A 14269-nucleotide genomic window follows, 5' to 3' on the forward strand; every position below is an offset into this window, starting at 1 on the left:
GAAACTAAACAATTACTGTTATGAACATATTTTGTTTTCTTAGGGGATAAATAGACCTGTGTCATAAATGTAATCAAATGTGTTTCGTAGGCAACATCTTCTCACAGGGAAGTCAGTACTTATGGGTCAGATAGAGCAGAATCAGACTCTCATTTCACTGGTTAGATCCTGTTCCCATTACTATTTTAAAAGGCTGCATCCCCAACAGCAGCCTGATGAATGATTTAATGGACACTTGTTTCTGGTGCCCCTGTTATTCCTGTAAAGACTTTTTTTCCTCAGTTTATTTCTCCTTCATATTTTCCAATAAATCTAAGCAGTAGATCATTAATACTAATATTTAATTTATTTAACTAAATCAGCAAGGCAGACATCTCATCCAATATTGATACATTGACCTTGAATATATTGTAAATTGACCTGAGAAATGTAATATATCAGAATGATAATACTGGAGAACTTAAAATGAGGCTTTCTTCAGATCCCCTTCATCTTCTCCTTAAGAGTCTTTTATGACAGAATATTTTTTATAGGTTTTGTAGTCATAGTAGTTATTTGAGGAAAGCTTATCATATAAAAAAACTGCTTGCAATTTTTATTTACAATCACTTGAATTAATATGTGGAGACAAATCACTATTTGTAATTTGTTAAAACATCTTGCCTTGAAATACAAAGTAGATTCTCTTTTCGCACATTTTAAGGATCTCTCAAGATTATACAACAGTAATGTATAATCCAGTACAATATATTTAATACCAATCCACCAACTCCTTACACTAACAAAGCCACACCATAACTTAAAACACTGTGTGTTACTGTACATGATGTAACCCACAGTAAGGAAATCTTTGATATGTTGTGACCCTCTTTTTCTAGGGAGGGGCTGGAGAGGTCCTATTTTATAACAAAAGGAAGAAATAAGTAAATACAAATTGCTGATGTCTTTTGACTTAACTTTCTAAAGCTAGTAGCAAACATACCTACAAGACAAATTTTGTACTCTGAACCCTAACAATTTGTTTTGCTATTCGCTAGAAGTGTGCCTGTATGGCTCTTCATCATCAGTGTCATCAGCTACTGTGCTCAAGAGCTCATTAGATTACTGTGATGCAAATTCCCATTACAGTTTTATGTTTACTGTATATACAGTTGTATGTTTACTGAGAGGGCTCAGTTTTCATGTACAGCTATGTTGGCATAATTATACTCATGCAAATATTTTTAATACAGGCATGGCCTAAGGTAGTACAATGTTCTGAACTTCAGTAACTACCATCTACTTTATATATTCTCCAAGGATTTGACAAAATCTGAATGGAATTTATAATGTATTTCTACTTTAGAATAGCAGTCTGTATGTTAAAAAAGCTTTCTGAAAGGTATATCTCACACGAAGACAAATTGCACTGGGAAGAATTATCACACAAAGGACAGACACTGTTGTACATTAGGACTGTTGCACCTAATTTTGACCATTTTTTTGTTCAAATATACTTAATAGAATCACTGCATTTTATTTCAGTCATATGTCATAGTTAAAGCCTGAGCAACAGGAAAAAATAATAATAAGTCTCATTTTGTACTTATCTAATCAACTCTGGCTTATTCATTGAACAAAGATACATGGAAAGAAACTAACTTATTTTTTAAATTTTATTCTGGATTTAATTAAGGCTCATGTAACACACAAAGTTGGTGGAACAGTTACAGAGCATTCAATATCCTAGCTACAGTAGAGCATCTGTGTTTGATTAAAAAAGCAATATGCTTATGAGGCCAGACTGAACAATGGAACCTGTGAATAAAATCTTGAAAATTACTTTTCTTAGTTAAAAAGTGGAAGAACTTAACAATTAAGTTCTTAAAAAGGTGTAATTATATACATATTTTAGTATTCAGCAAAGGAAAAGACAGCTAATAATTTGGAGTTTTTCAGTCCACCATTTGTAATAAAAGTAAGCAAGAAAAATATTGTTTAGTGATTCAACTTTTTTTTCAGAATTTAATCTTCCAAATATTTTTTTTTTTTAAAAACCCCAAACCATGCAACATACAAAGACCTGTGCTTCCTAAAGTTTACTCATTAAGTGTTCTGCTAAAGAAAGTGTTTGTACTGGGATTGCATTTATTGATACTCTTGGAAATAGATAGGGCAGTATTCCATTCTAGATTCAGAACACTAGATTTCTTTAAAATTTTTGTGTGTCAGAAAAAAAAAGCACCAAACACCCAAAGAAGCCCAGCAACCAAACAAACATTCTGTCCCACCCCCCAAAAAAAACTATTAGAACTTATGATGACACTTAAGGTTAAGATCTGTTTGTAAAAGGAACCAAACCAAGCCAGAAGGCAAGCAGATAAAAAGCTCACAGCCTCTGCAGAGCCGCAGCCAACATGCCTAGTGGAGCAGCTGGGGTCCATCTGCAGGGGGTTTACTCAGTTGAGCTGCCTGAGAGCATGCACACCAAAAAATTATCTTATGTAAAGGAAAAGAGGAAACTGTGACCCTGATAACATTTGCTAGGAGAAGCAGAGTTAACAAATAGCAAAATAATTCCACCTTTAGCTGAACTTATGTTTTCGGGTATTTTGTGGTCACTGCAAACTTTTCTGCATTATGTGCTTTATTCTTAGATATATATGTATGAAACACACAGCGTCTTCCCTACTTTTAGTTAACACACTAACCAGCTGCTGCATCGAGGGAAAAGTCATCTTTTCATTAACTCTACGATCTTATAAACCATTTTGTCTAACTTCAACACGTGTTGTTTGTTGATCTTGGCATTTTAATTTTTATTTTTAACATTTCCAAACATTTGCCATTTTCCTCTCTTCCAGGCCAGGCTCATCTTGTTGCACCAGGAGGGGTACGGCCGGTGGCTGGGCTACCAGCAAGCGGGGCCAGGCCCGGCCGCAGGCGGCACCGCATCACTGGAAGAGAGGCAGGGGCCAGCCTGCCGCCGCCTTCACTTCACGGGCGAAGCGGGAGGTAAACCGGAGCAGCCCGGCTCCCCGCTGTCATCCCGGCAAGGCGTGTGCTCCGGCAGCCGCGGGGAGACAAACTTCGCGGGAAGGGCCGCGACAACACGGGCCGCCAGGGACGGGGCCGGGCAGCAGCAGCGTGCCCCGCTATCCCCTGGATACCCCCGCCTACCGCCGCTGCGGGCGGCGGCCCAGCCCACCGCGGTGAGACCCGCGGGCGGGGGGTGCAGGATTAGTTTTCAGGCCGCCGGGGCGTGCCCGAGCGCGCTGCCCTCGCGGCGCGGCTCGCTCGGCGCCGCTACTCGGGGGCGGGAAGGGCGGAGAGCGGGGCCGGGCGGCGGGGCCCGCCGAGCCGCTGGGGTAAGCAGGGTGCTGGGCCGGGCGGCGGGGAGCGGGGCGAGCCCGCCCGAGTCGTCCTGCGGGGGTGCGGGCCGGGAAGGGCGGGGAGGGTCCGCCACATCACTGGAGTTTGAGCAACCTTTTAAAACGCATTTGACTCTCGAAGTTTTATTTATTGCTATTAATTTTATCCGAAGGGTTTTCCCGGCGGGGGCGGGGGGGCTGGAGGGGAGAGAGGCCGTGGCGCTGCGGGCTGAGCCTGTTGCTGTGTCCCGGCACATCCTCCCTTCCTCCCCCCGGCCGAGCGGAGCGACTGTGGGGCTGGGCCGGGGCTCCGGCCTGCGGCGGGCGGGCGGTCCACAGGCACGGGCGGCCTGGCGGGGCGTCGTCCTCGCGTAAACAAAAGCCGAACCTCCCCTGACATCTGCAGGGAGCCCTGCTGCCCGTTCACGCATTCCTTTTTTACCCCCTGCGGGCGTTTCGTGACGGGAGGACATCTCCTCTGCCGCCGCTACCATAGACCTTGCTGGCGGCCGCGGCCCTCGGCCGGTAGTTGTGGGCGGCGGCGTTGGCTCTCGCTCGGAGCCAGAGCCGGACAGGAGGCCCCGGCGACACTGGCGGTGTCCTCGGGCTCCAGGCGGGGCGGCGGCCGCGGCTCCTCTGGACCGGTACCTGTTGCCGTGCTGGTGTCAACGCTCCCCGCAGGTCCGACCCCGCTGTAGCGCTGCAGCAGCTCCCCGGTGCGCGTTTAAACGTAACGGGTTTGGCTGGGTGGAAGCGGAGGGCGAGGGGCCGCCCGCAGTTGTGCTCTTTGATGAGTCTGGGTGCGCGAAGAAGAAGGATGGTTCATTTCTCGTGTCCCCCCTGCCTGCCAGCACCTCCCTGTGTTACTGGAAAGAGCTTTAGGAGGAAAGAAAGAAAAAGAAGATCTCACGAAGCCGACCTTTTGAACTCCGTGTACAGCATTTAACAGATTTGATTTGCCGTTTGGCTGGAAAAGGTTGTGGTTTTAGGTTTTTTTTTTTCCTTTTCCTTGTATTTTGCTTTTATAAACACTGCGTCGTCCAGCTCTATTTTTGTGTCTTATTTTATATGACATATATATATGTCATATATGACATACTTTATAAATACAATTTTTTTTTTCTTTTTTTTTTTTTACTGTGAACCGTTTGTGGGAAACGTCCTTAGTGGTTTTGGTGCCAGAAAGGGTGTCAGGAGTCTGTCGTCATAGGAGAGTAGTGATGTACTGAAATCAAGTGGAAGTGTCCGAGTTTTGCAGCTGCGGAAGTTCTGTTGTATGATGCTCTGTGGTTTCCATATCACTACAGCGTTTCACAAGCAGCAACTCCTTGGTAGGAAAGAATCTAAACTGGAAAAGGGGAAAGTGGTCAAATAGTTTTTGGGAGTATTACTTGGGGATTCTGTGGAAATTGAAGTAATTGTAACACTAAGAGAAAAAAATGCAAGTGGAAAATACATACGGATATACCCACTTTAGCAAGCAGCATTTTTTAGACAGAGACCATAATTTTTTTTTTTTAAATTGTTACCAGTTTGTAGTTGCTTGTTTTTATCTCTCCTATCTTGTTAACAGTAAAATGCATGTAACATAACTGATTCACTCTGGTGTTTCAAATGGTTCCCTTAGTGCTTTGAAGCAGCTTTTCACTAGGAGCTGGATACATTCTCCCCGTCTTCTCGCAAAAGTGCGCTAGGAAAATTAGATCACTATCAGCACTAGGGAAAGAGAACTGCACTACTTACATACTAATGGATCTTTTTATTCCACCTGGCCCTGGTGGGGCTCTGGTCTGTGAATTCTTCAGAGGGGAATGCCTCCTGTCTTCTCAGTCATGCAGATAGCTGTAGATGGTTTTGTTTTAACAAGTAGCACTTTATTCAGTGCATTGAGAACCGTTTTAAAGACCTTTTAAATCTCCTCTCCATGTCTCACATAAAAAAAAATAAAATAAAAATTTGTGACATATGTTCAGTCCATTTTCTAATTGGCTTTATATTTGAGCATCCTGGTGAAGCAGTTTTGGCCAATACAATGCCATGCTGGCAGGATGCTACCTTATCATTGATAAGGACAGTTTTGTTTCACTGCTGGTATTCCAGACAAGTCAATACAAAAATGTGCTATTTTTGCCTAGGCAATAATAGCATATTTCTTATGTAGGCTTTTCTGACCCTGTCCTTACCTCTGAGACCCCAATGGTCTTGTTATACAGTGTTATGATTTTCTGTATAAGTCACTTGTTGTCGCAATACAAAGAGAAATTTGTTTTTTCAGTTTGTAAGGAAAATGATGACTCTTTGTTGATGTTTACTGGCAGCTGTTCGGAGAGGCTTTGTATTTATTCATTTATGTATGCTGTTGTCACCTCTGTGAAGAATCCAGTGTAGACTGAGGTGCAACTGCTGTAAAATCTTTGCTTCATCAGGTTTAATATATTGCTGTTTTTAGAATGCTCTTTTTAAATCAATTTGGAATACACTATGTCACACACAATTTATCAGTAGGTGAAATCATTATGATGGCTTAGATCCATTTTCCAGCTGTAATTATTAGCATGTCAGTTAACATGGATATTATATATTATGCTGACATGCTGACATAGGGCTACTTACAGTGTTACAGAACACTGTTAATTACATATAGTGAACAGATTTCCAGTCCATGGAAAAGCATTTTAAGTTTCCTTAATACATTAGTGTGATGTGTACAGAAGGTTAAAAGTAGTTGAAGGCTCAAAATTCTGTTTTCATAATTGATTCAAAGTACATGGTGCTATCAGTTCTATCACAGAACTTTTCTTCAACATACAGAACCACTACCTCTCTAAGTATTTTTGATGCATTCCGCATTTTGTTAGATTTCAAGAGGCTAGTAATGTCTTTTCAAAGTGCTTAGAGTCTTAATGTAGGATGTGCAACACTGCTTTTTTATTTTTGCTTTGAATGTTTCAGAACAATTTTCATTAGCATAACTTTTAAATGTAGATGTCAGGCACCTCTTGCTTGCTTGTTACATTCCAGGTAGTCAGTGGAAATCTATTTTGTTCCTTGTAGAACAGTGCACATTAATTTTGCTTTTTCTTTTTGTTTGTTCTCTTCTCCCTGATGGTCATTGCTGTTTATTTTCACATCCTTTATGTGCTTAAGAAAGTGCTGTATGCAGCAGCAAAATTGTATTTGTGACAGTGGAAAGGTAGCTAGGAAAATACACTTAGAAAAGCATGAGATCTTTCAATTTACTGTGAATAGTTTCCACTGCTTTAATTTTGACAAGGCTTGTAGGAGTCTGGGATCCACCTTAGTTCTCCTCCCGCGTTTAGTAGCCAGCTTTTGGGAGGTAACTGGGAAAAATGGAAGAGCTCTTAGAATCTTCAGGCAAAGCAGAAAGTTTAGCAATAATGAGTATCTCCCACTTTCTGCATGCTTTGGTTTCTGTTCCTGCACCACACGGTGCTAACACAATATGCCTGTATTTGAATGACAGCCAGAAAATTGGGGAAGAAGATGACATGGGATAAAAATCATGTACTAAAGGATATCTCTAGCCCAGAGAAATCCAGGCCAGTGTTAGATTAGAAGTTTCAAAATACTCTTTTTAGCAGCTATAAAATGCATGTTGTGGTTACCTTGCTGCTTAATTGAAATAGATTTAATTTTAATCTCATGCAACTCAAAGCCAAAGTTTGGGCCTAGAGATCACTCTGTGTCCTCAGAGCACTTCAAGTAATGCAGGAGCTATGAGACAAAGCCTATTACTATGTTTTCTATCTTTGGCGTTGCATGTTTCCTAATCCATGCTATGAGCATTAGTTTCCAAGGTATTATCTAAAATGGCTTTGTAAAATATTAGATGGAGTATCCATCAATGAAACAGAGTAGGTTTTCTTGTAGAAACTAAGTGATTGGGTGTGAAGGAATGATCAATGCTAATGGGTCATCTTTCTATTTTCATTAATCTTTTGTCTGTTTAGCTAAATGCCTTCTGCAATTGTAGTGGAAAGTGATCAAATAAATTTGGGATGTTAAAAAAATTCTGCCACCTGTGTATTTTAGTGTTTCAGAAGTGGACAGAAGAAATAGTTGCAACATGCCACATGTTTTCTGGCAGTGTTATCAAAGAAGGATAGCATAAGAGTAGCAGAATGTGTATATAACGGGGTTTTGTTCATTAGCATCAGAAGAATCAAATTTTGGTAGTGAAAACTTGAAAGGGATCATCTTGAACTTTCGTTTGTTCTTAGAGAGAATATTGCATGTTTGTCGCCATATATCTGTCTAAAATTCCTTGTGTTTTCTCTTCTAATGTTCTAAAACAGAAAGAAAAAGAGAGGATGATGAGGTTTGGGGTTTTTCCTTTTTTTTCTTTTTGGTTTGTTTGGCTGTTTGGTTTTTTTTTTGGTTCAAATCACAACTTTCAGCTGTGTCTTTGGAACTTGAAAATAGATTTAACTTGCTATTTGCTTAATAGTATTTCTTCAATTTGCCAATAAAGTCTTAAGTCATACAGTCTATGTTCTCATTACTGTGAAGAGATTAATGAACTTCAGCACTGAAATACAAAAATAGTTAAATCTGCTTTGAGCTAAGCTAGTAAGCTCTTTGAGGTGTGAAGATTGTTGTATCATATATAGAAGAGCTGGTTTTTGTCTTCAGAGTCCTATGACACAGACTGCCAGGAGATTGCAAAATGAGAAAATCAGAACTAAACTTCCCACAGAAGTTTTTTCCCCCCTCTAGAAATCTATGATGCCATTATAAAAATATTCACTATAGCAGAATTCGGCCTTTCAACAAGTAATCATGCATGCCACTCTACTTCTCACTAGCACATTATTTCTTAAATACCTGGAAGCAAGCTGATTTAAAGACCAGTGTGTTCTGTAGTGGGTGGTGGTGTTTATGATATGTCTCTGTAGTGCATTTTGGACAGATGTGTGGTGGCTTCTTCAGTACTTCCACTATGTTAATGTGCCACTAAGCTGGTGCTGACAGATCCCACTTGTTAGCATGGATGTGGCACAGCAGGAGCAGTCACGCGGCTTTTTGCTGTTCCAGAGTGCAGGCAGAGCGAACAGAGGTCATCTTGGCCTGCAACATGTAGAGGCAAACACTGGTGTGCCTCAGTGCGTTGTGTCTACCTCAGAGGGGGTGTCTGAGGGAAAATATTCTGACGACAGTTTTGGCCTTGCTCATGCTTATTGCTGCAGTCAACAAAAGTGTTAAGATGGCCAGCTGGAGAGGGACTTCTTGCTGCTATAAACCCAGATAAGGAGAATAAACTGAGAGTTCAGAATAGATTTGCTGATGCTAGCATGGCGCTAGAGCGGTATTCACTCCTCTCTCTAAAGCATGAGGTAAATAGAAAGTAGGTAATGAGTGTTTTAACAGAGCTAAGGACTTCTTTTCATTGCAAATTAAGTGGCATAATCTCAACCTATGGGTATGTTTAGGACTTGTGTCTGCTTTTAGAATCTCCTGCAGTAATTTATTAAGAGTTCATACCTTCAGGATTGCATTGATGACCTTGGGTGCTGTCACTTGTAAAATTTCCTTTCATTTGTCTTTCACAGCACAAGAAGAATGAGATTTTAGTCAAACTGAGTCATAAGATAAAGCAATATCCAGCTATTCCAAAAGACAGAGACATTTTTCAGTTGCATCTCTTGTTGAGGTTCTTGCAGAGCTAAAGCAGAACAGTAAGCCTCTATTTTTCCTGAGTAGTTTCATCTGTTGAACATACGGTGTTATGTGCTTGTGTGTGTAGTGCTGTGATAAATGAAATGACTGAAAAATGCTCAATTTCTAAGTTTTTGCACAGTTCGCTGGTTCCATCCATTACACAGCTCCAAGAATAAGTATTGAGAAGGAAAGAACTGCTTTCATTGCCTTTGCCACTAAGGAAAACATCTACGAGCATGACATAAATACCTATGTTTTTAAGTAGGAGCTCTGAATAGAAGTGATAGTAGTTTTAATCTAGAAAGAAAAGCTATGGGTGATTAAGGTTTGTGGAAGTCAGCTTCCTTCATACTGTTTAAATAACCTCATTCAGCCCTTCCTATGTAAAATAGACTTAATTTTGTCCTGTTTTGTGGAGTGACAGGGTGGAAATACAAGATATTTGGGTTGTTTTTCAGATATGGTAATTTCTCATGCTGGGATTTTCCTTGCTAAGTAAGGAAAAAAAATATAAATGCTTATTTTTATTTAAAGGCATAATTTGTATCATGGAGTAACATTACTTTGACGAAGTCATGTTTAAGGGGTCTGAAAATTGTACCTTGTCCTAAAAAGGGTTATCAGTGATTCTGTATCAATTATCAAATTGAAATGCAATCTTCAGAGAGGTTGTGGACTCCCCATTCTTTTAGTGTCCTGGATCGGGCTCTGAGTAACCAGGTCTAGTAGAAAGTTCTCCGCCCTTGGCAGTAGGGCTGGAACTAGATGATCTGTAAGCTCTCTTCCAACATAAACCATTCTGTGATTCTGTGAATAAAACTGATAGGAAGCTCCAGGTGCATTGAAACTAGGGAAGTCATATTTTTATGGAACTAGGGAAGTTCCATAAGATGGAACTTGAGACCATTTTAAACCCATTTGGTGTGCTTTTTCTGCACAAACTGCAAATAGTATAGGCTGGACAGAATGATCAGGTTCTATAACTAATGATCCTGTTTGGCTGTCTTATCCAGTGATCTGTCAACATCATTCCTTTTCCTCTTTTTATCTGAAGTCTCAAGAAAAAAAATCACTTGAGTGTTTAGAGATCACTGCTCTGCATATTTTTAAATTCTATAGATTCAGTTGGGGATGCTGTACTGGAATATTTTCCTACTACAAAGAAAACAAAGGCATCATTATGAAAGATAAGATCATATTCTTATGATAAGTTCATATACCTTCAATGATATTTGTAACTGCAAATTTTAGAGCAATTGCAAGGGTACATTTTTAATTGCAATTGTACCCTTGCAATTTTTAAAATTTAAAAATTTTACATTTTCAAAAAGCCTCAAACAACCCCAAAGCAGCAAAAAAGAATAAGCAAAGCAGTTTCAGATTTTTTTCCTCCCAGTCTAGGATTTCCTTCCTGGAAACCCACACTGATGAAAACTCAGCTATCATCCACATCTCAGTCTCAGTTCATTGGAATTGTTGTCAGTAGCAGAGGCTCTAATGTGAGAGTCCTGCAAGCCTGTAGCCTTGTGGTTTATATGACTTTTCTTTTAAAGGTGACTGTAAAAAATGTGCTGTGGCTCATGCACCTGAAATTGTCAACATAGAACTTGAAAACTGATCCCGCAGGGAATGTCTTTTGTGAATCACTGAAAAGGAAAGCAATGAAACACTGTAAAATATCATTGGCAGCTATGATTCATAGTGTCTGATTAAAGCAGTGCAGGACATGTTGTGCAACACTATGCAGACAGCTGCTTTGATATGGAAATACAAATATATTACAAAGTATATTTCTAAAGCAATATTCAGAAAGGTTGTGAGCACCAAAGGGAGTCAGAATATGGTCACTTTGAGGTTATTTTAATTATCTGTGGAGATATTTTTTTTGTGGATTGTTATTTTGCTGTTTATTGCTTTCAATAGTCAAGCTTCTTTCTTTCCCTTCAGAGCTTAGTATTTCTATAAATGTGACCTTTTTTTCTTTCTGTTACTTTTCAGGAAAATATTTACTGTCTCTTTCCAGTGTTGAAATTGAAGCTGAGAAGCAGAAAAGATGTTGGAAACAATTGGTAATTTTTTTTTTCATTTGAATCACAGTCTTTTTGTGGCCAAATAGAGTGAGTGTGATAGATTTGGGATATGGGTGTATACTGCTGAGAGAGGTTTTGAAAAAACATAGTCTACTGTGCTTAGAAATGCATATTGTGTTTGGGTTTTTGTATTTGAAAACGGAAGTTGTACAATTATATGTTTAATGTATTTAAATTTTAGCCTTCTTGTCTTGATTTCTTTGTTTTTATTTTTCTTGAATTAAAGGTTTGCATGGAAAAGACAAATGTTTTCTATTATGACTATTTATGCCACTATTTATTTACAGTGGACTGTAGCCATGGTTCATGTAACTGAATTTCAATGAAGGCTCTTTCATTTTTGTAACCCACTTCTTGATGGAGAAAAATATGATTTTCATTGGCTTCTGATTTATGCTTTGCCTCTGAGTTCGTGCTTCATTAGACAGGCTCTTTCTTTTTGTTCGAAATGGAGCCATTCAAGTTCTCCGTAGTTTGAACAACAAAAAAGCTTATATTTAAACTTGTTACCTTGTGTGGCTGTTTTTATTCTGATACTGACTAGGAATGATTATTGCTACAGATACACATCGGGCCCTCCAGGCCATGGAGCGCTTACAGGCAAAACTTCGGGATCGAGGTGACATTGCAAATGAGGAGAAACTGAGCCTATTAAAATCAGTGCTTCAGAGTCCTCTCTTTAATCAAATTCTGAGCCTTCAGACTTCTGTTCAACAACTGAGAGATCAGGTAGGAAAAGCAGTCTTGCAACTGCAAGGGGAAACTTGCGAAGGTAATCCAAAAAGATGTGTGTTTCTGCTTGTTGAATAGTGAAATAGCTTAAACTGAACATCTGATCCAAATGTTCGGGGACATATCCCATTAACTTTTTGGGGCTTTTTGAGGCTGTATTTTTTATATGTGATTTTTGTGTATATGTTTGTTGTTTAAAATGTGCAGGGTATGGAAATGGTGATATGGGTGGGGGTTAATATAAAGCTTTCTTTCTCTGCCCTTCAAAAGAAGGTTGTTTCCTATAAGGTCTAGGACCTTTTTCCCTGGAGCCTTTTATTGCTCTTTTGTGTCTTACCCTGCTAAAATGAGGATGTAGAGGGAAGCTGTGGAGTGGTTGACTTCAGAAAGATATGAAGAACTATTTCGTACTAGGAATAAAAGATCAAAGTGAAGCCAGAGCTCCTGCCTCCTTTTTGCTTGCTCAGGGTATTAAGTATTAATTTTCCACATATTTTCAATGAGCTTGAGAAAAGGGTCAGCAACTTGGCTGTATGACTTTATTTGTTGCTATAATTTTCTTGTCAGCAGAATAAGAATTTGAAAAATACAGAAATTCAGTTCAGTATCTGAATTAGGACTACACTATGTATCTGGCTTTACAAATCATTCTTCCTGTTGACTCCTGCAAGATGGCCAGCTCTGTCTGGTATGCAGAATTGCTGAAATGGGAGCCAGCAGACTCTGTACATGAACGTTATGGTCAGTGTGGAGCCCCATCTGGTCTCTGACCAGACTGTGATGAGGAGGATTCCTCACAATCCTCACAGCACTTCAGCTGTGTGGCAGAAGAATGCCTTGTGGCCCTTTATTGATTCTTGCGGTTTTGCACAGACAGGAAGTAAGTTAGGATTCTGTCTATGCTGTATTTATCACAATGTTTTTCAGATTTAGTCTGTTTAGTATTTAGAGACTTGATGACATTGGAGTAATTTAAAAATATCGCAGGGAAAAAAAAAACTGTCCTGAGGGTTTGTTTGCGCTGCTATTTGAAAATGAGGATTTATCAGTGACACCCAGAAATTGTATGAATTATATGGTGAAGACCCTGGGATCCTTTCTCACCCTGTAGTGAGAAATAAAAGCATGCCTGAAACATTAATAAAACTTTGGTAAAATGGCAAATTAAATTTTCACTTCTGGACATTAACTGTGAAGTTAAAGGATGGCTATCTTTTTAAATACACTTGTCTAAACTAGAGAATGAACTAGGAGATAATAGGATGGGTAATTTAAGGCATATATTTTTTGAAAAGCAAGCAGTAACTTCACTTCTTGTCCTGACTCTGCAGATTTATCTGTGAAGTAATTTTAGTGATCTGTACATGTTGCTTAGTAGGTACCCTGTGTAGTTGACAGGGGAGCTATTCGAATGTGAATTCCCATTTTTTTTTGTGTGTGCTTATATGAATACTTATGCATCTAAATATATGTTTCCAGCATTCTTGGATTTGTGTCAGTTCTTTATCCTGTTTTCTTTTCTGTAGAATTTCTTCCCTGCAATATAACATGAGGTTATTTGTTTTTATTTTGTGCTATTTAAATATTTACAAGGCATACTGGAACAGGACAAAGAATAAAAGCATGAAATAGGCAATTATGTTAAAAATACTTGTATTTTCTAAAGTTCACTTTTGAGGACACCATTCAGGGACACCCCCTTTTTACAACTGGTAGGGTACTGTGCTTTTGAAGCTCTTAAGCTATAGGCTGATGAAAACTGCAAGGCATGTGAGTAGTGACCAGGGTTTTTGGCCAAGCTGTGCCTGACTGAGGAGGCAAGTTGTGTCCTAACAGTTGCAATCAGAGCCATGTTCAAGACAGGATGACAAGTGGTGCTGAGTTCTGCAATGACGAGATGTTGCAGCCTCTACCCGCTGGAGACTAAGACGGTTACATTTTTTTATGTTTAATGATGAGCTGCAGTAACAGTTGAATAAGGATTTGATTCTTTTCAAGGTGAAGTGTGACAATCTGTTTAACTGCTCCTATGTTTTCTATAAGCTCTTAAAGTGCTACAAGACTACTGCAAAATTCTCGGGGAGGTCATCTTTTAGGACAGTGTAATTTGAAAGAGGGAGTGGGAGAAGAGAAGCCAGAATGGCAGATTACTTTACAAGTCAAACAGATTCCTTGCAAGTGTCCCACCAGAAGCAAGTCAGCCAGTGAGACTTCATCATGGGCCTCTAGGGTCATCAATCAGTTTAAAGGTAAGGATGTATTCCTGGCTTGAGGCACTGTGTCTGGAAGGCATAGAGATGATAGTGAAAGTCCTGCCCTCTATTTGTGCAGTGTGTGGACTGAGTGGTATGCTGCTTTATCTTGAGGCATGGTGCTAAAGTCAGCAAATCTGATGCCTTGGTTCCTATTGGTAGACTT

General features: G+C 39.7%; 1 protein-coding gene across 16 annotated transcripts in view; it reads left to right on the forward strand.

The window, feature by feature from the left end:
- Window positions 1-2804: 2804 nt before the first annotated feature.
- The window catches only part of MPDZ (multiple PDZ domain crumbs cell polarity complex component), a 103484-nt gene continuing 92019 nt past the window's right edge, over window positions 2805-14269 (forward strand). For 8 of the 16 annotated variants that reach the window (XM_058826111.1, XM_058826116.1, XM_058826119.1 and 5 more), the window contains exons 1-3: window positions 3216-3347; window positions 11028-11098; window positions 11682-11848. In XM_058826111.1, the coding sequence (XP_058682094.1) occupies window positions 11083-11098; window positions 11682-11848 (183 nt within the window). In that variant the 5' untranslated portion in view covers window positions 3216-3347; window positions 11028-11082. Of the gene's footprint in view, window positions 3192-3215; window positions 3348-3549; window positions 4067-4103; window positions 4327-11027; window positions 11099-11665; window positions 11849-14269 lie in introns of those variants that run through there. The other 8 variants (XM_058826120.1, XM_058826123.1, XM_058826126.1 and 5 more) reach the window with 6 other exon arrangements.

The sequence above is a fragment of the Poecile atricapillus genome, chromosome Z (genome assembly GCF_030490865.1).
Source record: "Poecile atricapillus isolate bPoeAtr1 chromosome Z, bPoeAtr1.hap1, whole genome shotgun sequence".
In the NCBI taxonomy this organism is placed as follows: Eukaryota; Metazoa; Chordata; class Aves; order Passeriformes; family Paridae; genus Poecile; species Poecile atricapillus.